Source organism: Pseudopodoces humilis, chromosome 28 (genome assembly GCF_049639895.1).
Source record: "Pseudopodoces humilis isolate 2021_Gansu_Grassland_sample_001 chromosome 28, ASM4963989v1, whole genome shotgun sequence".
Classification (NCBI taxonomy): Eukaryota; Metazoa; Chordata; class Aves; order Passeriformes; family Paridae; genus Pseudopodoces; species Pseudopodoces humilis.
In genome coordinates, this window is record NC_142227.1 from 629,938 (window position 1) to 655,373 (window position 25,436).

General features: G+C 51.2%; 1 protein-coding gene and 2 non-coding genes across 5 annotated transcripts; 2 read left to right on the forward strand and 1 right to left on the reverse strand.

Annotated features, from left to right (window-relative positions):
* The first annotated feature begins 4,323 nt into the window (after nt 1–4,323).
* Nucleotides 4,324–4,396, forward strand: TRNAV-CAC (transfer RNA valine (anticodon CAC)). Its single transcript has one exon. It is a non-coding gene; the product is annotated as a tRNA-Val (tRNA).
* Nucleotides 4,397–4,756: 360 nt separating this feature from the next.
* Nucleotides 4,757–4,828, reverse strand: TRNAG-UCC (transfer RNA glycine (anticodon UCC)). Its single transcript has one exon. It is a non-coding gene; the product is annotated as a tRNA-Gly (tRNA).
* A 605-nt stretch (nt 4,829–5,433) lies between these two features.
* On the forward strand, nt 5,434–24,912 carry DPP9 (dipeptidyl peptidase 9). 3 transcript variants are annotated; one of them, XM_014260281.2, is made up of 22 exons: nt 5,434–5,515; nt 7,328–7,415; nt 9,835–9,937; nt 10,034–10,088; nt 12,697–12,809; nt 13,528–13,701; nt 14,280–14,448; nt 14,619–14,732; nt 15,008–15,136; nt 15,632–15,693; nt 16,209–16,309; nt 17,644–17,821; nt 18,014–18,179; nt 18,272–18,351; nt 20,107–20,259; nt 20,407–20,542; nt 21,025–21,170; nt 21,668–21,814; nt 21,958–22,110; nt 22,638–22,780; nt 23,085–23,196; nt 23,605–24,912. In XM_014260281.2, exons 2-22 carry the CDS (start codon nt 7,360–7,362, stop codon nt 23,695–23,697), a joined length of 2,583 nt encoding a protein of 860 aa, XP_014115756.1. In that variant the 5' UTR covers nt 5,434–5,515; nt 7,328–7,359; the 3' UTR covers nt 23,698–24,912. The 3 variants fall into 3 exon arrangements, with proteins under 3 accessions (XP_014115756.1, XP_005531676.1, XP_014115755.1); XM_005531619.3 differs by having other exon boundaries at nt 9,835–10,088; XM_014260280.2 differs by lacking the exon at nt 7,328–7,415 and having other exon boundaries at nt 5,495–5,515; nt 9,835–10,088.
* Nucleotides 24,913–25,436: the final 524 nt, after the last annotated feature.

The following is a 25,436-nucleotide window of genomic DNA, read 5'->3' on the forward strand; positions in this document are numbered from 1 at the left end:
AAGAACCTTTTCCTAATATTCCACCTAACCCTCCCCTGACAGACAACACATTTTTGTGCTACCACAGTTAAACTGCTTTTGGTACCTGGGCCCCTCCAGTCTCCACTGCAGTGTGGGCTTTAGAAAGTAAATCATAATGCAAACCAAAGTGGACTGATGCTGTTTTCGTTGTGTTCTCACAACTGAACGGCTAAAAATACACCAAATAGTATAGCTGTAAAGCAGTGAAAACTAGCAACCATATATTTGTATTTTCAGAGAAATTAGGGCTGTAACAGTTGCTCCAGACAGGCTTCCTACAGCAATTGGGTGGATAATTTCACTGGGTGCTTCAAGCATCAGAGCTCTGACCATCTGCTGAAGGCAACATACCTTTTAACAACATGTCTTGCTTTGGCTCCGTGCCTTTGGGGCCACCTCCCTACAACAGGCACTATTTCAGTGCTTAATTACACTTACTGTTAAAAAAGGACAACTTATTTTTAGTGCCTGTCTTTCCAATATCAGCTGGTGGCCACCGAATATTCCTCTGCCTGTGTGTGCCCATGGGAAGCAGTGTGTTTAAATCAGCCTGGGAATTATGTAGGCCATTGTAGCTGATGGCCCAGAGTAGCTCTAAGCTGTCTCGTATTTAAAAATAAATAAATAAATAAATTTTAAAAAAAATTATTCATGTGTGAACAAACAAATGAAGGGGAATAGGAACAACTGATACTTCAGCTTAACCTAGTTTCCTCCTTTTGGCACTGCCTGCAAACTCAGTGCTTTGGCTCACCTACTTTTTTACTGTTAGTAGTAGAAATGATAACACTTGCAATTTTAGCATGCAAATTATAACTTTGTAATACAATTAACATTTTTCTTAAGCATTTTTTTTTTGTTTACAGCTTTTTCTTGCAACTGCAAAAGAAAATCAAGCTGTCCTTCCAAAAAGACTGAATTAAGTGGCTGATTATGTCTTTCAACTTTTCCACACCCACAATTTCCCCCACTGGTTTTTGGTCCAACTGTAGCAGTAGTGATACCTATAAAAGCCCAATCTGGGGCACAAAAGACCATCCATTTATTCCTGGGAGACTTGAAATGGACTCTTATTTTTAAACTTACCTGCCCTTCCTTTGCATATGGATTTACCTGGATAAATTCATTTAGACATGACAACAGCTTGCTGAAAAGATCAGGTTCTTGATAGCTCTGAGCATGTTGCTCTCATGTCCTCCAATGGCCAGATAAACAGGAACATCTGCATTGCCACTGTAAAAACAGCAATAAGGATATTAATGAAACTGGGGGGAGAGCTGGGATGAGGCTGCAGTGCTCACATCCTCTGAGAAAACTCTCCCCAGGACCTCTCTCTAATGGCTTTGAGAACCTGAGTTAAGAGACCATTTTGAGGGAGTTGCTGATATTTTCCCCTAAAGAAGCCAGTGCAGGATTTCACAGCACACCAGCTGTTCAAGCCAGGCATGGATTTTTGGGGAATTTATGAGGGGAAGGAAACTGGGTAATGCTGGGGATTGCAACACAGGTCACGGAATCATGGAATACCTCGAGTTGGAAGGGTTCCCCAAGGACCATCAGTCCAACTCCAGGCCCTGCACAGGACATCCCAACAATAGAGGTTTCTCCTGAGCCTCCTTTTCTCCAGGCTGAGCCCTCTCAGCTCCCTCAGCTGCTCCTCGGCTCTGTTCCCTTCCCTGGACACACTCCAGCCCCTCAATATCCTTCTTGTCCTGAGGAGTCCAAAACTTGTCACCCCTTTGTCTCATAACCAGCTATGGTTAAAGACCAATTTCCCAGGGGCACATGGCTGTGGTGTGGCAGAGCTTGTTTCTGCCCAGGCAGTGTGTGACCCCTCTGTCCCCTGCTGCCCATGCCACCCCTTTTATGCCTCAGCATCACGTGCTGCTCGAGTGTCTGCCCCTCCACTATCCCCACGCACACACCTCGCGATGTCCCAGCACCCACCGACACCCAGCATCTGTGCCACTTGCTTGGCCTCTTTTCCTTTATGCTGCTCCCCTCCACCGTCGTGTGACAGCTATTGTGTGGTCCCTGCCACACAAAAGCCAGCCTGACCTAATTTAAATCAGTGCTATTGAAGCCGTTCTTGTTTTATCTCCCAGCACAAGGGCTGTGCTCCCCATTTCAGAGGCAGAAGAAATGAATGGCTAATTGGGGGGGTATTGTGCACCGCAGCGTTGTCTCCCGGCCCTGATTGTCAGCTCTCCTGCTCCACGGTGCTTCCAACTCCCCTCTTGGAACTGCCACGCAGGCTTTGGGAGTGGAGGGAGGAAAAGGGGAGAATGGGACTGTGCAACCAGCGCAGCATGTCAGGGAAACAAAGCCGAGCACGGCCGCTGGTGAGAGCTGGGGGAGGGCTCCTCGCTCAGCAAGGGCAGATGCTGGTGATAATAGAGGAGAATATCCAGCCTTCACCTCCAAATGAGCCCCCGGGTTCTTTTTTCCCCGGCACAGTCCTTTCCCGTGCTCTGGGGACCGTCCGCGGGGAGGGGGTGAGGCACAGGGGGCTCCCACACCCAGCAGTGCCACACGGGTGGGAAGTGCTGGGAGTGGAAGAAGTGGGATAGGTCAGGGGCTGGAAGGGAGAATGCTGCGGGATCTTTGTCCTGTGGGCAAAGTTTGAGCCGTCTCTGACAATGGATCTTTGTCAGAAAAGCCAGAACATCCTCGGGAGCCATTCCAGCAAGCAGGAACCAGCGAGAAGAGGAGGCTTTGTCTGGGCCCCCAAAGCCAGCACTGCCCACGCAAGGAGCATCCAGAGCCCACGACTCGGTGTGTCCCAGGGCTCCCAGAGCCCAGCACTACCAGAACCAGGCACCACTGCGGGATCCAGGGGGGTTTGGGAGTTCACACCGACAGCACGATGTCTTTCATGGAATTCCTCCCTCTGCCTCGCACAGGTACCTTCCAAGAGCTTCCTCCCTGGAGCTGTCTGTTCTGCGGCTCGTCTCTCCACCCATCACCAGGCTGAAACAGGGCTGCAGAAGAAAACAAAACCCAAGGCGTTTGAATCTTTCCATGGATGGTCTTGGGTCACTCACAGATCCACTTCCCCCTGCTCGAGGGAGAGGGGACCTTGCCCCCAGCTATTGATCAGCTCTGCCCCAGCACACTCAGCTGATGCTCAGTGCAAAGGCTGTGACCAGTCCTCTCTGCAGCTCTGCCAGCTACAGGCAAAAAGGATTTCATTCCAGGATGTTTAACAACAACACGAAGCAAACAAGTCCCAAACACTGGGTTTGCCACAGACTTGGATGTAGCATTATAATCCTTATCATAGATCAGAATAAAGCACTGGCAAGCCCTGAAGTTAAAGGACATGTGACAACCTCTTCTCTACCTCTTTTGGCCCCAAATCAAAAGACCAGCTACAAAACTGTAAAATTAAATTGTAAAACTAAAAGTAGATTTTATTAAGAGCAAGTGTTACTAAAAGTGAGGTTCTTTTTGCTTTCATCTGGATTTATGATTAATTTCTCCCTTCTAAGCTTTTCTCTGCAGCCAGCAGAGCATAAAAGACACTTCAACAAAGAAAACAGGAAAACATAATTCTCATGTTACCACCTGATTCCAAGGGCTGAGGTTATACCAAAAAGAGAAAGATTGCCATTAAGTAAGTTGTTAACATTTCAGTAGGGTACGAGGAACAAACTTAGAACTATCTGGGATTGCCAGCTCTTGACTGAGGGTGTTGAGGCCCAGGAATGGAATTCCCAGAGCAGCTGTGGCTGCCCCTGGATCCCTGGAAGTGTCCAAGTCCAGGTTGAATGGGATTTGGAGAATCCTGGGACAGTGGAAGGTGTCCCTCCCCATGGCAGGGGGTGGAATGAGATGAGATTTAAAGTCCTTCCAAATCAAACCAGTCAGGCCTGGGGGCCGTTCCTCTTCCAGCCCCTGTCCCCTGGGCCATGCGGATCCTGTCCCTCCCGGGCGGCTCTCCAGAGCCTTCCACTCCCTGTCGCCACTATTCTACCGACATCTGCTGGCAGCTGCCTTAGGGAAAAGAGATTTTTCCAGCAGCGCCCTGCGCCCCCTCAGCGGGAACCTCCCTGTGGAGCTGTGTCGTCTCTGAGGGGACCCCCAAAACGCCCCCCAGGACACGTACCTCAGCTGTCTCCTGAGACCAGCGGGTCTCTGGGAACTCAAATTAGTCATTGATGATAATCACTGGGAGTCCCGCACGGCCCTTCCAGGGATTTGCGGGAGGTTTATTTTGAGGTTGCCGTGAGGGAGGTCTGCGTCCCCTCAGCCGCCATGGCGGGAACATGGGCAATCACCCGGCGCCTAGTGCTATGGCGGGTTTCCGTAGTGTAGCGGTTATCACGTTCGCCTCACACGCGAAAGGTCCCCGGTTCGATCCCGGGCGGAAACACCTGGTTTTTTTCCATATTTTGGGGTGCCTTTTGTGCAGTTTTCTTTCTTTGTAGTTTTGGGGGTTTTTTGTGTGTGTGGTTTTTTTTTTTATTTTGTTTTGCTTTGTTTTTAATTCAGAGTTATTTATTTATTTATTTCCCCGCCGTCTCCTGACAACTCGGGGCCTCCATCGCGGGTTGGGAAGAGAAGTAACCGGCACCATGCGCCCCATCACTGAGCAGCGCCCGACTCCCGCCAGGGCTCAAGCGGGCAAAGCGCAGCCGGGCGGGCGCTCCGCGTGCCGGTGCATCCCAATTCGGTTCGGATGGATGAGAAAAGGGGAAAAAAAAGATAATACGAGGAAGGAAAAATGCGAACTTGCGTTGGCCGGGAATCGAACCCGGGTCAACTGCTTGGAAGGCAGCTATGCTAACCACTATACCACCAACGCCCGCTGATGCGGCTATTCCCGGCTTCCCTCAGCAACATCACCCAGCCCGACCCAACCATTCTCCCGGAACAGGAGATAAAGCACAAGGAAAGATGATCATAGCTCCACAGCCGCCCCAGTGAATGCTGAACTAGGGGACCATCTCTGAGGGCGAGGAAGAATCTTCTCTCCTTGCTTTTTTTATCCTGTATCAGCCTCAATTCTCTCTGTGCCCACCCTCTCCGTGAAGACGTTGGAAGGGACTGCCCAGGGAGGCGGCAAACTCACCGTCCCTGGAGGTGTTTAAGGACAGATTTAGCATCCGATCTGGATGACAAGGTGACTATCGGTCAGAGGTTGGACTCGATGACCTCAGAGGTCTTTTCCAACACCTAATCTATTCTCTGTGATTTTCTAATAGCTCCGTACTCCCGCAGGCATCTCCTCCCCCCGCCAGAGGCAGTGCTTCCTCCCGTGAGGCCCGGGCGCGCTCCCGCCGCGCGCGCGCTCCCGCCACTTCCGCCGCCGGGTGAGAGGTCGCGCCGTGGCCGCCGCCGCCCCCGCGCCCCCGTTTCCGGGGCTGCCCCGCGCCCGGGACATGGAGCGGCACTGACGGAGCCGCCGCCGCCCCCTCCCTCCCCCGCCCTCCCTCCCGCGCAGGAGCCGCCCCCACCCCCGCCCGGCACGGGGAGGTCGCCGCGCCCCGCGGTGAGTGAGGAGGAGAGGGGGGATGGCGGGGACGGGGGGTCCCGCCCTGGGACGGGCAGGGCTGGGTGGGGCCCACGCCTGTGAGGGGCGGCTGGGCCGGGCGGGGGGCGTTTGCCCGCTCCGTGGGCCGCATCCCCGCTGCCCTGGGCTGGGGGTGCCCGAGGGGCCGGGGGTGCGGTGTTCCGTGGGCTCCCTCCCCTCCAGGGATGGGAGCCGCCTCTCCTTGCCCCGGGGGGCGTTTGCTCGCCCGGGTTCGTCCCCGGGCCTGGCCCTCAGGGACTCGTTTGCAGTTCACTCCCGCATATGCTGCCCGTGGATGGGGTGATGTGGGACCCCCTGCCTTTGGAGGGGGGTCCTGTGTCCCCCCCCAGCAGCCCTGGCCAGCCCAGGCGGGTGAGGGGCCGCTCGCTCCTCCTGCACGGGAAGGAGCCGTCTGCAGCAGCGAGGGAGATGGGGGGCACAGGATGCTCCATCCCCGGGGATTCCCCCTCTCCTGCTATCCCAAATCCCGGCCTTTCCTCTGCACCAAGGGCAGAGTTCCCGGCGAGAGCTGCACAGGGACACGGGCTGCTGGCAGCCTTTGCCAGAGCTCATCCCTCTCTGGAGAGATCCCCACAGTTTTATCCCACCCTCAGCTGCTTTAATTTTTGGAGATCTTAAAGCTCCCGGCCACGACAGGGACGCGTTGTAAGGGCTCCTGTAGGTGACTCTGTTCCTGTGTTCCATTGGCTCTTCCCGAATGATTCACGCTGGTTCCTGATCTCTTTTGTCTATTTTGCCCAGTTTCTTTTTTTTTTCCTCCTGGTTCAAGATTTTACTGTTCCTTCCCCGTGCAAAATGTGTGATCTGTGCTGGGTCCAATGAGGGTTAAGATGTTCCTCAGAATCATTAAAATCACAGAGCAGCCGAGCCTGGCAGGACCTCAGGAAGTCTCTGGTCCAGCCCCCTGCTCTAGGCAGGGTCAGCTGGGAGATCAGACCAGGTTACTCAGCATTCCTGAGCATCGCTCCTGCTGTCCTTCATGCCTGCATCAAAAACTGCCCTTAAATTGCTGAATGCAGCTGCTTCCTCCCTCTCTGCTCTCCTCTGCAGCGGAGGAGTTTCTTTGTGATGCTTTGTCTCTCCTGGTCCCCTGTGAATGCGTTTTTGGTGGAGAAATGGCAGTTTGGGGAGAGCAGGAGCCTTGACAAAAGGCGCTGGTGGGTCTTGAGTGTGTCTGCGATTCAGAGCTAAAGATCTTTGTACTTGGGGAGAGGGGATGGCAGTGAAGCACCTTCCTGTGCTCCTGGAGAACAGATTGGTGTGGGAGCCAGGGTTCCTCGTGGCAGCAGGCTGAAGCACAGGGAAGCAGTATTCAGGCTTGGAAGACAAATGTGTTTTTTATGTCCCAGGTGGGACTGTGACCCTCTGGCTGGCTCCTTATGATGTGTCCTTTGTTTGACTCTTCCCTCTTAAGTGTATGGACCAGATCTCTGTTTTATCAGTTTTTAGTACCTGATACTTGCAAGAATTCCAAGATTTTGGAAAGGGGATGATGGAAAGGTTCAATACTCAAGATTCTTGGATTTTACGAAGAATTTTCTGGGGAAGAGCAAGGCACACCCCAGAGTTCACTGAGCCTCGTTCAGATGAAGTCTCTCAGATTTATCAGGGCTGTTCAAATCCAGGCTGTGCTGACAGAACAGATTTGGACCAAGGAATGAAACCCAAGGATTTATTTATTCCTCCCCACTCAGCTGGAAATGTGACCTGTGGAAGATTATTTTATCCAGCAGTTGTATGAAATCTCCTTTCTCCCCTCTTCCTCCCCAGTTTCCTGTCCTGCCCAGCTCTCTGAGTAGTTAATGCAGAAGATAAAGAGGGTTCGTCTGGAAAACGAGACTGCAGGAAGTTGGAGAAGGTACGTCCAGGTCCCTGCGGGGACTCTGTGTGCTGTGGGACAGAGCAGCAATCACCTCTGCACCAAGAGGGCTCTGAGAAATCCCATCTGTACAGTCCTGCCCAGGGAGCTCTGTGTCAGGATCTGTGAGTCAGGAAGTGACTCAGGACAATAACTTCTTTCACTCACTTCCAATACCGAGCTTTACAGTTTTTTCCGGGTTCTGATTTCCCACCTGTGCTTGTTGTCCCCTCCAGACTAACACCTTCCCCCAGAGGAGGGCTTGGCTCACCCACCTCACCTGACAGGGCACAAATGGCATTAAAAGACCCCCAAGGGGCAGCTCCATGTTTTTGGGAGTGGAGAGAGCAGTGTCCCTGCAACAGCTCTGAGTCATCTCAGTCCCTGCCTCAGCGTGGGGCGGAAGGGACAGGGCTTCTCCAGCAAGGTGGAAATCTTGGATGCTGTTATTGCTGCCTTAAGATGGTTAATAACTGGTGTCTTGATCCAGCTCACGTCTGAGTAATGTAATCCCAAAATCTACCCTGAGATAAGTTACTCCTTGTGTTTGTTTACTTACACACGCAGTGTTGCCAAATATTGACTATGTCTTCTTCCAGAGGTGGCTGTAGTGACAAAGGCAGAAATCTGAGTTTCCTTTTACTCTCTATCATGCCAGGATCTAAGTTTTAGGGGTTTTTTTTCCCTTCTAGTGCGAGGTGTCCCTGCCCATGGCAGGGGTTTAGAATTAGATGATCTTTAAGGTCACTTCCAGTTCAAACTATTCTGTGATTTTGTGAGAGTCCACCAGGTTCCAGCAATGCCACTGGTAATTCCCAGTAATTCCCAACACTCTTACCTCAGTTTGTGGCTGCTTTGCTTATCCCACTTCCCTACTCCATTCTCGTGTCCAAATCACCAGGATGAGAACAGTGCCAAGCTTAGAGCTGTGCTGTTCACATGATAAAATCATGGCAGTATAGTTTGGAAGGGCCTCCAGGCTCCAGTTCAGCTGGGGACAGGTACCAGTATCACATTTGTGGACTGATTTTAAAGGTTAAGCTTTTGTTTGTGATGAGCCAGCCTGGCTGAGTGAAATGGATTCATCAGCTGGGTGAGAGTTACCCAAGGGCCAGGCTTTGTGAGCTAAAGCCAGAGTATTTGACTGGCTGAGTTGATCTGCAGTGGGATGGGGTTGGGAGAATTGCACTCAGTTTATGGATTTTCATGTTCTTCCTGCCTTGTGTTTCTGACAGGCAGCACTTCTGCCTTCAGCTGTGATTTTGGCTGCTGCAGTGGAGAGTCTGGATACAGGCAGAGGCCACAAACACACAGTCTGTGTGACATTCCATCATGTTCTCTTTTGTGGTTTCACTTGGGCTTCCTGCCTGCCTTTGATTGGAAAATACTCCTCTTTATCCATTTTCAGGCTGTGGATTTACTGCTGGGCAGTAGGTACCAGGAGTACCTAGAGAATTATTTTGGGACCTTGTTCTTGTGTTACTTTTGGCACATTTTGTACAACTTAGGGACTTAGGAGTCTGAGGAGATGTTACATTTTCAGCCCTTGCGCAAGGCTGATTCTGTCTCCTTGGAGCAAAATTCTCCGGTAAGCTGAAGTTCTTCTGAAATTCTCTGTAACATTCTTTCAGGTACCTCCAAAATCCCTCACGTGTCCTCTCGGAGGGACATCCTACCTCTCAAGTGGGGTGTCAGAAACAGGTTTCCCTAGTCCTCAGCTCATTCCTGCTTTGCAGTGGATGACATCACTGACCTTGGGCAAGTCTGTGGGTTCACCTCACCTCAAATTAAAATTTGTGTTAATGTGGAGGTGGTTCTTGTCCTCTTATTCCACACCTGCTCACTTGGAAATCTCTGAGGAATGTGTGCCACATTAGGATACAACCAGGGTCTGCTCCTGCTGCCTTCTCTCTCTTAGCAAAGCAGTTGCACTTTCTCTTCCTGTTTTCCCACCTCTCTTGCTTCATTCCTGGCCTCAGTATCTCCTCAGGTAAGTGAGTTGTTGTGCTTGGGTTTGAACCTCTCTCCCCAAGTGGTGGCCAGGTTTTCCTTTGGGATAGGAAGGGAATTCCACTTCTGTGGTCTCACAGGGCAGGAGTTTATGTCCATTTTTGATAGATCATAGCTTTGATGACATATTCATCTGGATTCCTGGAGTGGTTTTCCTTTGAGTCAGCCTGCTTGCTGTCTGCACCAGAATCTGCTGCTTGTGCTTCCTTTAACAGCTCATTCCTAGAGCCAGCCCTGGGAGAGGGAGTTTTCTGAGGTCATTTACAGGATTCCATATGGGATGGGAGATGGGCTTTTCCTTTCAATGTTTAAAATTTAATCCTTGAGTGCAGAGAATCCCAGGATCTGTAGTTTAAGGTGCACCTGCTTGATTTTAAGGCTTAATTCTCTCCCTCTACTCCTCCCTCAGTTTTTTGCCCAGTTCTGAAGGGGAAGCGAGGATGACTGCAGTGGACACGCTCTCGGACAGCTCTGAGGTGGTCGAGATGGAGGATGTGCCTTCCCAATTCCAGGTGCAAAAGCATTCTTGGGATGGGCTGCGTGACATTATTCACAGCAGCAGGAAGTACTCGGGCATGATAGTGAACAAAGCTCCCCATGATTTCCAGTTTGTCCGGAAAACAGAGGAGTCCAGCCCGCACTCGCACCGCCTCTATTACCTGGGTAAGCCTCGTGCCGGTGTCCAGGGGAACACGGGGCTCTTCCAAACTCAACAGGCAGGGGAAGGGATGGGAGGGATCTCCCTCTGTGGGCTGGGGAACTGAGACTGGGTAACGTGGCTCAAGGCTTGCAGGATCTTCCGCAAACCTGGGACTGAGCACGGGCTCCCCAGTGCCAGACAAGCCTCACACACAGGGATCAGCTGTGGCAAGGGGAAGTGTTGGCCAGCCAGCACTTCTGTGTCCTTTGTCACGCAGGGGATGGGGCAGGAGAAAGGATGTTCCTCATGCTCAGGACTGCCTCGTGCCTCTGTAGCTTGGGAGAAATGGGATTTACTTGCTTCGTTAACCAGACTGACTTTCCAAGAAATTTGCTGTCAGTAATGACTAATTATATGTTGCAACATATTAATGGCAGGGTGGTGGTGTCTCCTGCTTTATTAAGTGTCATGAAGTTAGAATGATTTCAAGAGCAGGGAAGAAAATTGAGTTGGGAATGAGCTGTTCCTGGCATTATATCCCTTTCCTTCAGTGGGACTCAAAGCAGAATTCCGTGTTGTACAGGTCCCTTTTTACAGATGGAGCCATGGTGTAATTAGTGACAGAGTTTTTGGATTTTAGTAACTGGATAATTTTGTGGCTGGTAACATGGGAAGCTTTATAGACTATAAAGAATTTGTTGTGCTTTGGGGCATGAGCTGATCGTTACTGGGCCAGTACAAAAATTGCCGGATGTGCAACTCTGTGCAGTGACTGCTGCCCTGAAGTGACCCTGCTGCTCTTCCTCCTTTTTCCAGATTTGAGTGTAGATCACTGTAAGATGCTGGATTTGAGGGACTCATTTGTTTTGTCACTAAGCAGCTCCTGTGTGCCAGTGACTTGATTTGTGTAGTTCTCATAAATTCTTGGGACACAAGTGCTGTTCTGAAGGGCAGGATCCAGAGCTGGCATATTTTTCTTGTCAAGTCTGAGCAGTGAGGCTTGATTTAAAGCTGAATGTATTTCCAGTTCACTTTGATACTGGTTTTGATCTGGATGATTAAAGAGCTAAGTGGCTAATTTTAAGTTTTTTAATGTTCTGTTGTATGAAATGGCAACCAAACCAGCTACTGGGTGGTTGGTGTTCTGCCAGGGTGTGACTGTTCCAGGAGCCAGAACCAGGAATGAGGATACACAAGCGCCTTTTCAGTGCTTCCTTCCTTAAGGAATCGTACAGGGCTTAGAGCAGATTAATCCCTCAGTTAACATCAGCATCAGCCAGGTAATCCCAGGGTACCTCTGCTCAGATGTCCCTAATAAAGGGTAGATTCTGATTTAAATGCTGATTCTTTTGCCATAATAATGGACACTCCCAGGGATGGGGCAGCCACAGCTTCTCTGGGCAGCCTGTAAGTTCAAAGTGTTTAACTCAGTGGGCTGTTACTGCCCCAGCATCAAGTATCATTTTAAAGTGTTTAAATTAAACTGAGGAGTGGATGGAGACTCCTGATGAACTTTACTGTAGGGTTGAATATTTCACTTGGAAGCAAAGTAAACTGTCTTTTGGGGAGGAAGGCAATATTTTCCTTGTAAATGCCAGTTGATTGTAGTCAGCCTGAGATCATTGGAGAAAGTTCTAGCATAAGGGGAAGTCCAGGTCACAGTTGCCTGAGTGTCAGATTCGTGTATCCAGAGTCATTTGTTCCCCTCTGCAGTTTTTCCTGTATGGCCATCTTCAATCATTCCTGGGCCATCCCCACAGAGTTTTTTATGTTGTATGGTGGCAGATGCTGCTTATGTTAAACACCACATGCTCAGCACTTTGGTGTTCCTGGATCTCTGAGGATTAGATCCTCACATATTGCTCTGCTTCCCGAGCACTTATTAATATTTCAGCTTTAATTTGAAGTAACTACTGCTGGGTCAGCCAGCTCAGAAATCTCTCTGTTCTGCCCAGAACATGTGCAGAGTAGGCAGTATCAGGGCACATATCCCTGTGTGAATTTCTGATCCAGGGAGTCTCTGCAGCATAAGTAGAGGGCAAGTTCACGGTCTTTGTTTTTGTGGAAACTGTCAAAATTTCGTGTCAGGATATTTGATGGTTGTTTTGGAAGTTGGATGAAGGCCAGGAGCTCATTTGATAACCACAGTCAAAGGCTTATGTAAAATGACAAGGTCTTTTGAATCTGTAGGATACTGTTTCACATTTGAATGGGCTCTCTGGAGCTTCCAAGCTTTTCCTTCCCTCCTTGCAAGCTGCTGCCTTGGCCTGAACCAAGTCCCTGTAGCAAATTTCTGTATGAGAAATGTGGAGAGTAATGTTGAGTCACCCGTTCAGGGAGTGGTGCTCTTAGAGTGGAGCTGGGGCATGGAAGGCAAGCACAGAGGGGAAAATTGGACCTAATACACTCTGGAGAGGTGGAGTATTAAATATTGCCTAGGAAAATTCCAAGCAAATGAATATCTAAATGGTTTAGATGTTATTCTGGGATTGATCTGGGAAGGAAAGTGGGTAAAGGTCTCCGGGCAGCCCCAGCCCCTCTGTTTCCAAACTTCTGTTTGAATTTGTTTGTGGGCCTCTTTGTCCTGGCTAACTCATCTTAAGTACCATGATGCTTTTGTCCTCCTAATAGGAATGCCATATGGTAGCAGAGAGAATTCCCTTCTTTACTCAGAGATTCCCAAAAAGGTACGGAAGGAGGCCTTGCTGCTCTTGTCCTGGAAACAGATGCTGGATCACTTTCAGGTAAGCCAGGGTGGGAAGAGCCTGGGTTGTCAGTGGCTGGGGAAATTGGGTGATGCTGTGGGGCTGCTGTGGTGGGGACATTTGTGTGGTGTCTGCCATCCTTCCTGCTTTCACAATGTTGGGAAAGTTGAGTTTAAATTGCTGCTTCTGCCCTACACTGTTGGGAGTGCACCAGAAAGGGAGGGAATTTTCCCCTCCCTGGTTTCAGTATCTTCATGTCCTTTGTCACTGACAGCATTGAAGGGTGTTGGTCTTTTCTCCCCTCCTTAAAAAGTTCCTGGTGGAACAGAATTTATCTGTCTTGACCCCATTTGGGCTGCAAGTTCTCTCCAGAGTAATTCAAGATCCCGGAAGAACTTTTGTTAGCAGTGTCTGACATGGAAACTGTTTGTGAAGGCTGCAGATAACGTCATTAAGTTAATTGGTTACATCTGATTTGCATAAGCAGAGCAAGCATAGCTGTTCTCAGTTCATGCTGAGGTGCCAACTGCAGAACTGAGAGATTCACAGCTCGGCCCTCCTGCAGAGGGAAGTTTGGGGGGTGTGGTGGGTTTAGGCCTCCTGGACCCACAGCTGTAGCCTGCAGTGCAGGAATTGGGGACCTGTACCCTGACACTGCTGCCTGTTTGAGCTGGGCTGTTGTGACAGGCTCAGAGCACTCCTGTGAATGTTCCTCTCCTTGCAAATCCTTTCAGATATTCCTTTCCTTCAATTCTAGGCAACCCCTCACCACGGGATGTATTCCAGAGAGGAGGAGCTCCTGAGGGAACGCAAGAGACTGGGTGTCTTTGGGATAACATCTTATGATTTCCACAGTGAGAGTGGCCTGTTCCTCTTCCAGGCCAGCAACAGCCTCTTCCACTGTCGAGATGGGGGCAAGAATGGGTTCATGGTGAGTCTGACAGGGATTTCCTGCATCCTGAGGGATGTCACCTCAAAGGGGCATGATGGTTTGGATTGGAGATGGCTGCATGTGGAAACCCAGGCTGGACTGGGGTGGAAGGGACCTTGAAGCCCGTCCCAGTGCCACACCCTGCCATGGTTCACCTTCCACACCTTCCACTGTCCCAGGCTGCTCCAGCCTGGCCTTGGGCACTGGCAGGGACCCAGGGGTAGCCACAACTGCTCTGGGCACCTGTGCCAGGGCCTCACCTCCCTCACAGGAAGGTTCTCCTGGAGCCCCTTCATGCACTGCAAGATACTTCTCTTCTCCAGTGAGCACTCCCAGCTCTCCCAGCCTGGCTCCAGAGGGGTTCCAGCCCTCGGAGCATCTCTGTGGCTCCTCTGGACCTGCTCTAGCAGGTTCACATCTTCCACATCTTCATCTGTTTGGTTATGGTGGTTGTTCTTGTGTCCTGTCAGGGGTTTGCCATCATCCCCCGGGCTGTGCTGTGTCTCTGCTTTAGGCTTTTTCTCTGCAGAGCTGGGAGCTGATGTGGCACCCAGCTCTGTGTGTGTCTCTTGCCATAGGTGTCTCCAATGAAACCTCTGGAGATCAAGACTCAGTGCACGGGGCCACGGATGGATCCCAAAATCTGCCCTGCTGACCCAGCCTTCTTCTCCTTCATTAACAACAACGACCTGTGGGTGGCAAACATCGAGACGGGCGAGGAGAGGCGGATGACGTACTGCCATAAAGGTAACGAGGCTTCCTCCAGCCCCAGAAGGGAATTCCTGCTGAGGAATCTGGCCTGCAATACCCACATTCCTGCTTTATTTCTTACAAGTGCATTTGTCTTTTGGGTCAGCATTTTCCAAGGAGCTGTAAATGCAAAATGCAAATGCTGTCTCTTCTTTGTTCCTCTCCAGGCTTATCCAATGTTCTGGATGACCCCAAGTCTGCTGGAGTAGCCACTTTTGTCATTCAGGAGGAGTTTGATCGGTTCACGGGCTATTGGTGGTGTCCCACAGCTTCCACAGAAGGTCAGTCTCTGTTCTACTCATCAAATCCTGGCGCTGTGACTGCTGCCTCCTGCTAGGAATGAGATTCTGAGCATGATTTTCCTTTGGCCTGGGTTTGGGCTGTTCCTGGGGAGAACACCTGAAGGAACAAAGCACTGAGAGGATTATAATTGTCCAGTGTTTGCAGGTGGTCACTGAGAGCTGGGGCTGTACAGGTGTTCCCTCTGCACCAGTGCTTCAGGCAAGGCAGAAGCAGCAGGAAATGCTGTTGCAAACATTCCTGCTCTCTGTCCCAGGTTCAGAGGATTTGAAAACACTGCGGATCTTGTATGAGGAAGTGGATGAGTCAGAGGTGGAGATAATTCATGTTCCTTCACCTGCCTTGGAGGAGAGAAAAACAGATTCCTATCGGTACCCCAGGACAGGTGAGTGAATCACGTGGGGCTGCTGAGGCAGCTCTGGACTCCTGCTGGAATCAGCAGTGGAATTGGGGCTATAAACTTTGCATCATTAATCTGGGCACTTACTGGGATGTTAGAAACTGGTTATAAATGCTGAGACCTAATTGACTCTCCCATCCCAAAATCTGCTGCAAGAAAGGCTGAACTTTAAATCCCAGCCCTAAAAGAAAGGATTGCTGAGGAAGTGGAATATATCTGATGGCTTATGGTGGAATACATTCTGAATCCCATCTTTCCTTTCCCTCCTGGGAACATGCACAGCCAGCTAGGGAAGGCAAAGCAAACTGCTCCCATTTCCAGAATGACTCTGGTGTTTGTTCACATGCATATTTGGATATTTGTAAGTTCACACAGAGCCATTTCAGTAGGACCAAGGGCAGTTCTACTTTAGGAGCTGTATTTTGTGTAACCACAGAATGTTCAACTTGATCATCTTGATGTTTTTTCACTTCTCTGCAGGCAGCAAAAACCCCAAGATTACATTGAAACTGGCAGAATTTAAAACAGACAGCAAGGGTAAGGTAAGTGATAACTCAGAAGGGGACATTGCACAGGAGGGTTTTTGAAGCTCCCTAGAATTAAAACAAGGTCACAAAGAAATCCTAAATAGTGTTAGTCTGGGTTTTTTATTCTCTTGTAATACCTGGTTCTCTTATGTGTTTGTTCAAGAAACAGAAAGACTTGAAAATGCTGAGAATTATTCTGGGGGAGATTCATCTGGGAATGTGGAGGGAAGGGGGAAGTGGGGCTTGCCTGCTACACATGGCAGACACAGGAGGGCTGGAGCCAGGTCTAATCCGGGGCATCAGTCCCTGCCTGTATCCTTTCCTGTGGCTGAATGCCAAAATCATTTTGCTTTGAAGCCTGTTTTCCCCTTCTCTTCCTGCTCTTTGTAGCAAGGCTTGCTTCTCCTGGCCTGACCCTTGCTGATGCCAGTAGCTAAACTTCCTTGTTCTGCCATCTCCCTGAGCTTCCCTGGGAGGAGGTGATGAGCTCTGGTGCTCTGATTTGATGTTGGGCCTTGGTTTTGCTGCAGATTGTGTGTGCTCAGGACAAAGAGCTGGTGCAGCCCTTTTCTGCCTTGTTTCCCACTGTGGAGTACATTGCCCGTGCTGGATGGACCCGGGATGGCAAATAGTAAGTTCATTTTCCTCCCAAAAGAACTTTCCCAAGGGCTCCTCTGGTTGCAGACCCTCAACATGCTTCTTCTGTGTCCATGACCTGGTTTTAAAGCCCCGAGTGCCAGAAATGGCACATGAATATTTGGTTTCAGTGTTGTAACATCCTAAAAGTAGGGATGAGGCAGAGCAGAGTGACAGGCTGTGGGGTTTGTCACAACCAGAGTTAAATGACATGGATACATTAAGTGGGCAATTCTGGGGAATTCTTTGGAGTTGAAGGTGTTTAATACAGGTAACACAGTGTTTCCTGCTGAAAATGGGGGTGTTCTGTGGGCAAGTTTATCTTTGTTTGTTGGCACAGCTTGTCATGACAGCCTGAATCACAGGACAGGGGCAGGGTCTGTGGTGCCACATCCTTCATGCAGCATGTCCAGAGGGAAGGATTGCTCCAGATGGGATTCACAGTCTTGTCTGAAGAGTTACAGAATTCATCCCAATCTGATTGAAATTTTAAAGTTCTTAATTTTTCCCCTTCCTAAGCTTGCTTGGCTGTTAACTGGTGTGTGTGCAGATGAAGTTAAGGTGACTTGGCTGTCTTTGAAGGTGGCGTTCTGTAACTCGTCATTAATTTTCTGCTCTGGAAAGGAAATTTAGAGAGCTTTCCAGCAGGTAATCCCAGAGGTGATTGTGATGTTCTGCACCAGAGCTTATCTAAATGTGCTGAATATCTCAGTTCCTGCAATCCTGCGGCGCTGGGGGAGAACTGCCTCTTTTCAAATCTGTCTTTCATGGTGGAACTCCCCTGGACGCACTCGCAGGCCGTGGGGTGGCCGTGCTTTGCCATGTGTCGTGCTGAGAGCCTGCAGTGCAGCACCACTTCAGGGACCCTCCTTGGAGGGGAGCAGCTCCTTCCCCTGGCACTCGAGCTGGGGCTGCGCCTCCCTGCCAGAGCGCGAGGAGGAGGCTGCAGACGGAGCTCTTGGAGGGTGATCACTGGAACTGGGGGAGAGCTGGAGCACAGACAGTGCTTCCTGATGGAGGGGTGTCCAAGGAGGAGTTCCATTCTGGAGACAGGGCTCTGTCAGCAGTGCTCCCTTGGAACAGGCGCTGGCAAATCTGTCAGACATCTCGTCTGAGCGATACCCCTGTGAAATACCAGAGCTGTCTGGCAGTACGTGTGTGTTGGCACAGCTTCCAGGGGATTAGAAAGCAGCAGTGATGAGAAAAGCTTTGCATTCAGATGCCCAAATCCTTTCTGGCAGTGGGGGGGAAGAAAGGGATGCGTGTTCCATGTTGGAAAGGGACCTCTGTTCTGTGGTACTGACATTCACCTCCGACTTCTTTCCCCAGCGCCTGGGCTATGTTCCTAGACAGACCTCAGCAGCGGCTCCAGCTAGTCCTTCTGCCTCCAGCACTCTTTATTCCAGTCCCAGAAAATGAGGAGCAGCGTGCTGAATTTGCCAAAACTGTGCCAGAAAATGTCCAGCCATTTGTGATCTATGAAGAAACCACTGATGTGTGGATAAATGTAAGAGGCTCAGGGCTGGGAGCAGAACACGGGCTGCCCCTTCCTCCCATCAGTTAACCATCTCCTGTTGATTGGGTGTCCAGTTAAGTCCTTGCTCCAGCAGTTTTGCTACTCAGCAGTCCCAAACTTGGTGATGAATCAGGGCTTTGATAAAGCAAATCAGTCACTCAGGTTTCTCATTTTGTGTGGCAGGTTCATGACATCTTCTATCCTTTCATCCAGCCGGAGGGGGAGGAGGAAGAGCTGTGCTTTATCCGAGCCAACGAGTGCAAAACGGGGTTCTGTCACCTGTACAGGGTGACAGCGATCCTGAAGCCAGGCAGCCACGACTGGGTGCAGCCCTGTGTCCGCAGTGAGGGTAAGGGCTGCAGCCCTGGGAGCTCCCCCTCCTGCTGGCCTGTCCTTTCCTTTGGGGAGGGCAGGGATTTATTCTCATGGTCTCTCTTGTAGATGATTTCAAATGTCCCATCAAGGAGGAGATTGCCCTGACTGGTGGGGAATGGGAGGTGCTGGCGAGGCATGGATCCAAGGTAGGGGTTATTTTTATTCCCTTGCAGTGTCTCAGCTCTGCATTGCCTGCCCCCAGTCCTGGCCTGAGCCCTCCCTTATGCCTGGGACCTGCTAGAACTGCTTAAGCTTCATTTTGTTGCTGTTTTTATTGCTGCCTCTGCTTTCCCCAGAAGTGCTGTAGGCCAGTGCACATGGATCTGATTGCCTTCTTAATCAGACTTCGGATTGCTCCTTAGGTAAATCCCAGGAGTGGGTCAGGCCATAAAAAAGGACACAAGTTTGAGGTTTAAGAGCAACAAAGAACCATTTTGTGGAGAAGCTGGGGATTGCTGCCTTTGCTGAGGCATTTTAACTCCAATGAGTTCTTGCAATGTGGAAATGTGTCCTGGCACTCAGACTGAACTCTTGGTCTCCAGCTGATCCCTCAGCAGAGCCTTTAGGAAGAAGGCAGCTGGGGAATATAGAGCAATTTAGAATATGGAGAAGCTGTATCTGTTGTCGCTTGCAGAACAGCCAGAAATGAATTTTTATTAATCTTGTAGAAACCTAGTTTCATTTTTGCTTCAGGAATTAACTCCTAGTCTGATCTTTAACACTCCCAGGTGATTTCTGTCAAAATAAAGACCTTGTCTGTTCATTTCCAATTAATCTGGATTTTCACTTCTCGCTTTTTAAAAGACCAACAGCTCCAAGCTTTTGGTTTCTGCTGCTTTTCCTCAATCTGCAATTAACCTGCTGTCCCTCCCCATGTGGATTCTCACTGTACATGCTGTTGATTTTGGCCACAGCTCTTCCCTGCATGTGTTACGGCTAAAATTGTGTTAGCAGCAATTATTTTGATGCATTTGTTGCTCCACAGGGCTCTGCCTAGTTTTCCTGGCCAATTGAGTTGGATATGTTTTTCCCTTTGCTGTTCACAGGGGTCTTCAAACTGTAGGTTAGCCAGAAATAGAATTTGGAAACCGCAAGGTGGAAAAACAGTTCAGTTACTGTTGTTGGATCAATGAAGGATTTAAAAGCTGTCGCCTCTGTTCCTGCCTCACTGGGTGGTTTTTAGAACCAGCTTTATCTGGACAGTAAAAAACCTATTTTAATGTGTCTCAGAGTTTGGTGCTGAGAGCTGTTAGACTGGTCCTCCCACAAATGGGAATTCATTACCATGAAAGCAGGTACCTGTACCTTTATAATGCAGCCATGGAGGCGGTGGCCAGGTGAGGAGTGGGCTGTTCTCCCAGGGAACAAGGGACAGGAGCAGAGGAAACAGCCTTGCATTGCTCCAGGGGGTTCAGGCTGGAGATGGGGGAAATGGCTTCACTGGGAAGGTGATCAGGCACTGGGACAGGGCAGCAGGGAGCCACCACCACTGGAAATGTTCAGATGTGGATGTGGGTTAGGGGTGAACAGGGTGCTGCTGGCTTAATGGTTGATCTTGGAGGGGTTTTCCCATTTTCTAAAGGATTCCATGGTTCTGTAAGATGCCATATAAGCACAGAATGTTCCTTGTCAAGAGGATGGTTTCCTTTTAACCTGCAGGGAACAAAGCCCAGCTTTTTATGCTCATTAATTAGCAAATGCTTTGAGCCTTTAACAAAAAGGCTGAGGGGCTGCTCTCTGTCACTGCATTGTGTTGTCTGCAGTTCTCCGTGTGCTGTGTGTGTTCTCTGACCCCTCAAGCCCCTGCCCTGCGGAGCCCTGTCGTGGTCTGTGTGTGTTCTGGGCTGGCAGAGGAGCAGAGCTTGTCCCTGCCTGTCCCTGAGCCCTCTCTCCTGGCACAGATCTGGGTCAATGAGGCCACCAAGCTGGTGTATTTCCAAGGCACGAAGGACACCCCGCTGGAGCACCACCTCTACGTGGTCAGCTATGAGTCTCCCGGGGAGATCATGCGCCTCACCACTCCAGGCTTCTCCCACAGCTGCTCCATGAGCCAGGTTTGTTGTTTCTTGGGTTCCCATCTCCTGACTGACAGGGCTAACTGGGAATGGCAATGACTCGTGGCCAGTAACGAGTCCTGAGCGCTGCTCCAGATGTGGGCAGTGCAGGACCTCGTTCCCTGACTCTCCTGTGTTCCCTGCCAGAACTTTGACATGTTCATCAGCCACTACAGCAGTGTGAGCACTCCTCCCTGTGTGCACATCTACAAGCTCAGCGGCTCCGACGATGACCCGCTCCACAAGCAGCCCAAGTTTTGGGCCAGCATGATGGAGGCAGCCAGTAAGTCCTGGAGAAGGTGCCAGTGGGGCCCTTCAGGGAGAGCTCTCCCAGGAGTGGTGGGGAGGGAAAATGAATTGTGTTACCTTGTGGGGGAGATACTTCTCACTCGCCCAGGAAATGCTGCCTGGGCTTTTGTCTGTTTCACACATTGAGCAAAGGTCATGCTCAGGGGTGTACAGAGTTGACACACCCACAAGGATGTGGTTTTACTGTGGAATTACTGAGTGGTTTAGGTGAGAATGGACATTAAAGTTCATGTTTTCATGCCCTGCCATGGACAGGTACATCTTCCACTAGTCCATATTTCTCCAAGCCCTGTCCAACCTGCCCTTGAACACTTCAGGGTGTTTTTTTGCTAAGTCTTGGTGTGGTTTGGTGCTGAAGGAGCCCTGCCCAGGCTCAGGTTTGGACAGAGCTGGTTCAGGGGGTGGCAGCAGAGCCTGCTCAGTCCCTCAGCACTGTGTGTGACCCTCCTGCTGCAGGCTGTCCCCCAGACTACGTCCCCCCAGAGATCTTCCACTTCCACACCCAGTCAGACGTGGAGCTCTATGGAATGGTCTACAAACCCCACGATGTCCAGCCTGGCAAGAAGCATCCCACGGTGCTCTTTGTGTACGGAGGCCCTCAGGTAATAACTGGGGAACTTCTGGGCTCAGGGCTGGGGCTGCTGCCCAGGGCAGAGTTCTGTCAGTTGTGCATCAAGACTTGCACTTAGCAATGTCACAGAATCATGGAATGGTTTGGGTTGGAGTGACCTCAAAGCCCATCCAGTCCCACCCCTGCTGTGGGCAGGGACACCTTCCATTATCCCAGGTTGTTCAGAGATCCAGGCTGGCCTTGAACACCTCCAGGGGTGGGGCAGCCACAGCTTCTCTGGGCACCCTGTGCTAGGGCTTCACCACCATTACAGCAAAAACCTTCCTCCTAATATCTAAACTTACTCCTTTTGTCCCTGTGTTTGACCTCTGCTTCAAACCTCAGATGACTTTTCCAGCGTGTGCTTTGATTTCCATGCTCTGATAGCTCGATGAGTGGCTGCTGTCCAGCTCAGGATCCTCCACTGACACAGGAAGGCACTGGAAGGCAGCTGCTCAGCTCTGAAGCTCTTCCTCCCTCCTTGTGTAGGTGCAGCTGGTGAACAACTCCTTCAAAGGCATCAAGTACCTGCGGCTGAACACGCTGGCATCCCTGGGCTATGCTGTGGTGGTGATTGATGGGAGGGGATCGTGCCAGCGAGGCCTCAGATTTGAAGGGGCCCTGAAAAATCAAATGGTAACGTCCTCCTTGTGCTGGGGAATATCTGATTGTTTGTCCTTCCTAAAGGTGGTGGCTGCTTATTTCCTGTGTGAGTGTTCCTGCCTCAAGTTTCTAAATTTTTCCAGTCTGCTAACATGAGTCTCCTCGTTGCCTTTTAGGGTCAGGTGGAGATAGAGGACCAGGTGGAAGGTTTACATTATGTAGCAGAAAAATACGGGTTCATCGACTTGAGCCGGGTCGCCATCCACGGCTGGTCCTACGGGGGCTTCCTGTCCCTCATGGGGCTCATCTGTAAACCCAACGTCTTCAAGGTGAGCCTGCACGTGGGGCTGGCACCTTTGGGACACTTGGCTCTCACAGCTTCTGTCCCTCCTGGCAGGTGGAATTGGTGTTTTGGCTGGTTTGTGGTGGACAGGTGGAAATGTCCCCCTGTCCTTCCTGTAGCTCCCAGCTCCAGTCCTGTGTCCTGCTGCAGCCCCTGGCTGGGGCTGGAGCAGGATGGCTCTGCGATGGGCTTGGTCTGCCATACAGGGAAGTACTGATGTGCTGCTCCCCATCCCTAGTGCCCAGTACACTTTCTGGATCATTCACAAGTCCTCCTTGCAGAGGGGAGGCCTTTTAGTGCTGATGTGCAGGAATTTGCCCCACTGTGACCACAAGAGGAACAGCAGGAGGGGGAATCTGGGTTCTGTGTGGGATTGCTGAAGGGGAATCCTGATCTGAGTGACAGAACAGCCCAGAGCCTGCTCTCTCCTGCCTCTCCAGGAGAGCAGGGAACACCTGGGCTGCTGAGCAGGCGATAATGGAGGCCGTGTGGTGCCACCTCTCTGTTTGACAGATTGCCATAGCAGGTGCCCCTGTCACCGTGTGGATGGCCTACGACACCGGCTACACCGAGCGCTACATGGACGTCCCCGAGAACAACCAGCAGGGCTACGAGGCTGGCTCGGTGGCACTGCACGTGGAAAAGCTTCCCAACGAGTGAGTACCTGCCCCAGACCTGCTCCTGGGCCTGCTCAGTGCCACCTCTGCTCAATCCCAGAGGAATGGAGGGGTTCTGATCCGCTTTAACTCGGCAGCAGCTGAGCCAGAGCACCCCCAGCCCCCTGCCAGGGAGGGCTTGAGGCCCGTGGCCATGGCCTGGCACTGCTCTTGCTTGGGTTTGGCTTGTCCAGCTGGCAGCTCTTTGCTCAAACCCACTGCAGAGCTTTTATCTGGTGCCTCATCGTGTTTTCCATCTGGTTTCTCATCCTGTTTCTCTCTTTATCTCTCACCCCATGTCCAGGCCAAACCGTTTGCTGATCCTCCATGGCTTTTTGGATGAAAATGTGCACTTTTTTCACACCAACTTCCTGGTATCGCAGCTAATCCGGGCTGGAAAACCTTACCAGCTGCAGGTAGGAGGGACAGGAGTGCGGAGGGAGGGTTCCACAAATGTGGAGAAGGATCCCTGCTGTGTGTTGTGGGGATGGGAGGAGATGGAGACAGCTCCCCCACATCCTGTTGTGGTGCTGGTGGCAGTGAACACCTCGTGGACTGGAGAGGAGGCCGGGAGGTGGCACTGTGGCTGTTCCATGGCTGGCAGATGTGGCATGTGCAGGCAGGGCCGCTGCCCTGGGGCCTGGAACTTTCCTCCTCCACGAGCTGTTCTGTCCCACTTGGGAGGCTGCAGTGAGGGAGGGGGTGCTCCAGACCTTCCCTGGCACGGCTTTGTCCTGCTGGAGACTGGCTGGAGGGAGCAGGGCTGAGGGGAGGGAGTTGTGTCCCTGCTGAGTGACCGATGCCCCGTGTCTGCCCCGGCACAGATCTACCCCAACGAGAGACACAGTATTCGGTGCCCTGAGTCAGGAGAGCACTATGAAATCACGCTGCTGCACTTTCTACAAGAATACCTCTGAGAGCACGAGCCTCTGCAAACTGGACACTGACAGCTCACCTGCCCCGTGCCCTCCTGCTCCCCAGCAGCGTCCAACCCAGAGCACAAGGGGCTGAGTGCCCACGTCGGGCTGGGGGTACCCCCAGGCCAGGGGGAAAAGCTGGAGGGCGCCTTCCCTTTGGACAGTGCCACCTTCTCTCACTTTCCATGCTGGAGGTCTGCCCCTGCTCGGCTGCTCGTCCTCCTCCTCTCCTCCAGCCTGGCTGTTCAATGCTTTTTTTGCTGCTACTCCCTCCCTCCTGGGAATCAATGGACAGTGGTCTGTGTCCTGAGGCTGAGGTTTGTGTCCATCTCTCTCTCCCCAATCCCTTTCTCCTTCCACTGCACCTGTGCAGTTCCCAAACTCTCACCTGCAAGAACTCAGTGCCTGTGTTGGAAACGGAAGAGCCGAATCAGAAGCTGCCTTAAGCCAGGAGTGTGAGGGAAGAGAGAATTACCTACTGCTCACCTGGGGATCTGGTCTGTGTCCTGGCCCTTGCTGCCACACTGGAGCCCTGGGAGGTGAAGAGAGGTCTACAGAAGCATGCAACACTAGTCTTTTTTATATATATATATCTATTTTCCAGTTTAAATTTGCAGAGCAGATGGAGGAAGTGGCTGGGGCCGGTAGCAGCGTCCTCTGATCCTTCCTCTCATGGCCGCTCTCACACAGAGTTGTGCCAACAGGTAGCACTGGCAGCTGGCTACAGCCAGAGCCTCTCTCCAGAGCTCACAGCAGCATTTGGGTTTTTGCAACACAAGATGGATGATATTTATGCAAATCCTCCCTCCCTCCGTTCTCTGTGCCGCCTCCCGACCCCCCTTGTCCATCCCCGAGCTTTCCCATGTGCACTGAAATTGGCTGTGCTTCAGTTCTCTGCGGGTCAGTGACTGGTCCCCTTGCCCGTCTACTCAGCAATGCTCTCTCCTGGTTTTTATTTACCTGGGCAACAGGAACTGCAGTTCTGGGGTGGGGGATTGAGCAATCACACCTCAGGGGAGCACATCCCCCCCTCAAGCCAAGGGTTCTGCCAGGGGCAAAACGAAAACTCAAACAAAACCCACCCAAATGAACCACGTTGACTTGCCCTGGAGTATTTTAAGTGCGTATTATGAAAAGAAAATATTTTTATGGATTCTTATTCTTTTATAATTATGAGTGTAAGATGTAGCGACTCATTAAAATATTGGAAAGAGACGTGGTGGCTGCTTTGGGGGGCGGGAGGAAGCAGCAGCTGCTGCCACAGCCAGAGCAGCTCTGCTGAAAGCCAAGTGCTCTCTCTGTTCTTTCTGTGCCGAGCAGTGGAGAGAATATTAAATCCCTGCTGTTCCTCGGGGGAAGCGTGATCCAAGTGAGGGCTGGGAACCCTGGGCTGTGTTCTTGGCTCTGTGTGACCTTGAGCGAGGCAGCAGCAGCCTGGGGTGGGCACCTCCCTCCCTCGCTCCGGTGGGACTGGGGGCTGCGCCTGCTCCGGTCCCACTCTGGGACTCACGGAGCTGGGCCTGCCTCTGCTCGCCCTCCCAGCTCAAAGCTCCCCAAACCCAGCCTTGCTTTGCCCTCCTCCATGGGAGCCGCTGTTAACTAACCTGCTCTTAATGCCCTGAGGGTGCTGCTGGAGGCCTGATCTGAACACAAAACTTCTTCAGTTTAAACTTCTTTTAAACTGCTTTTTCCTGTCCCCAAAAAAGCCCAGTGTTCCTTAAAATGTCCTAAAACACTCT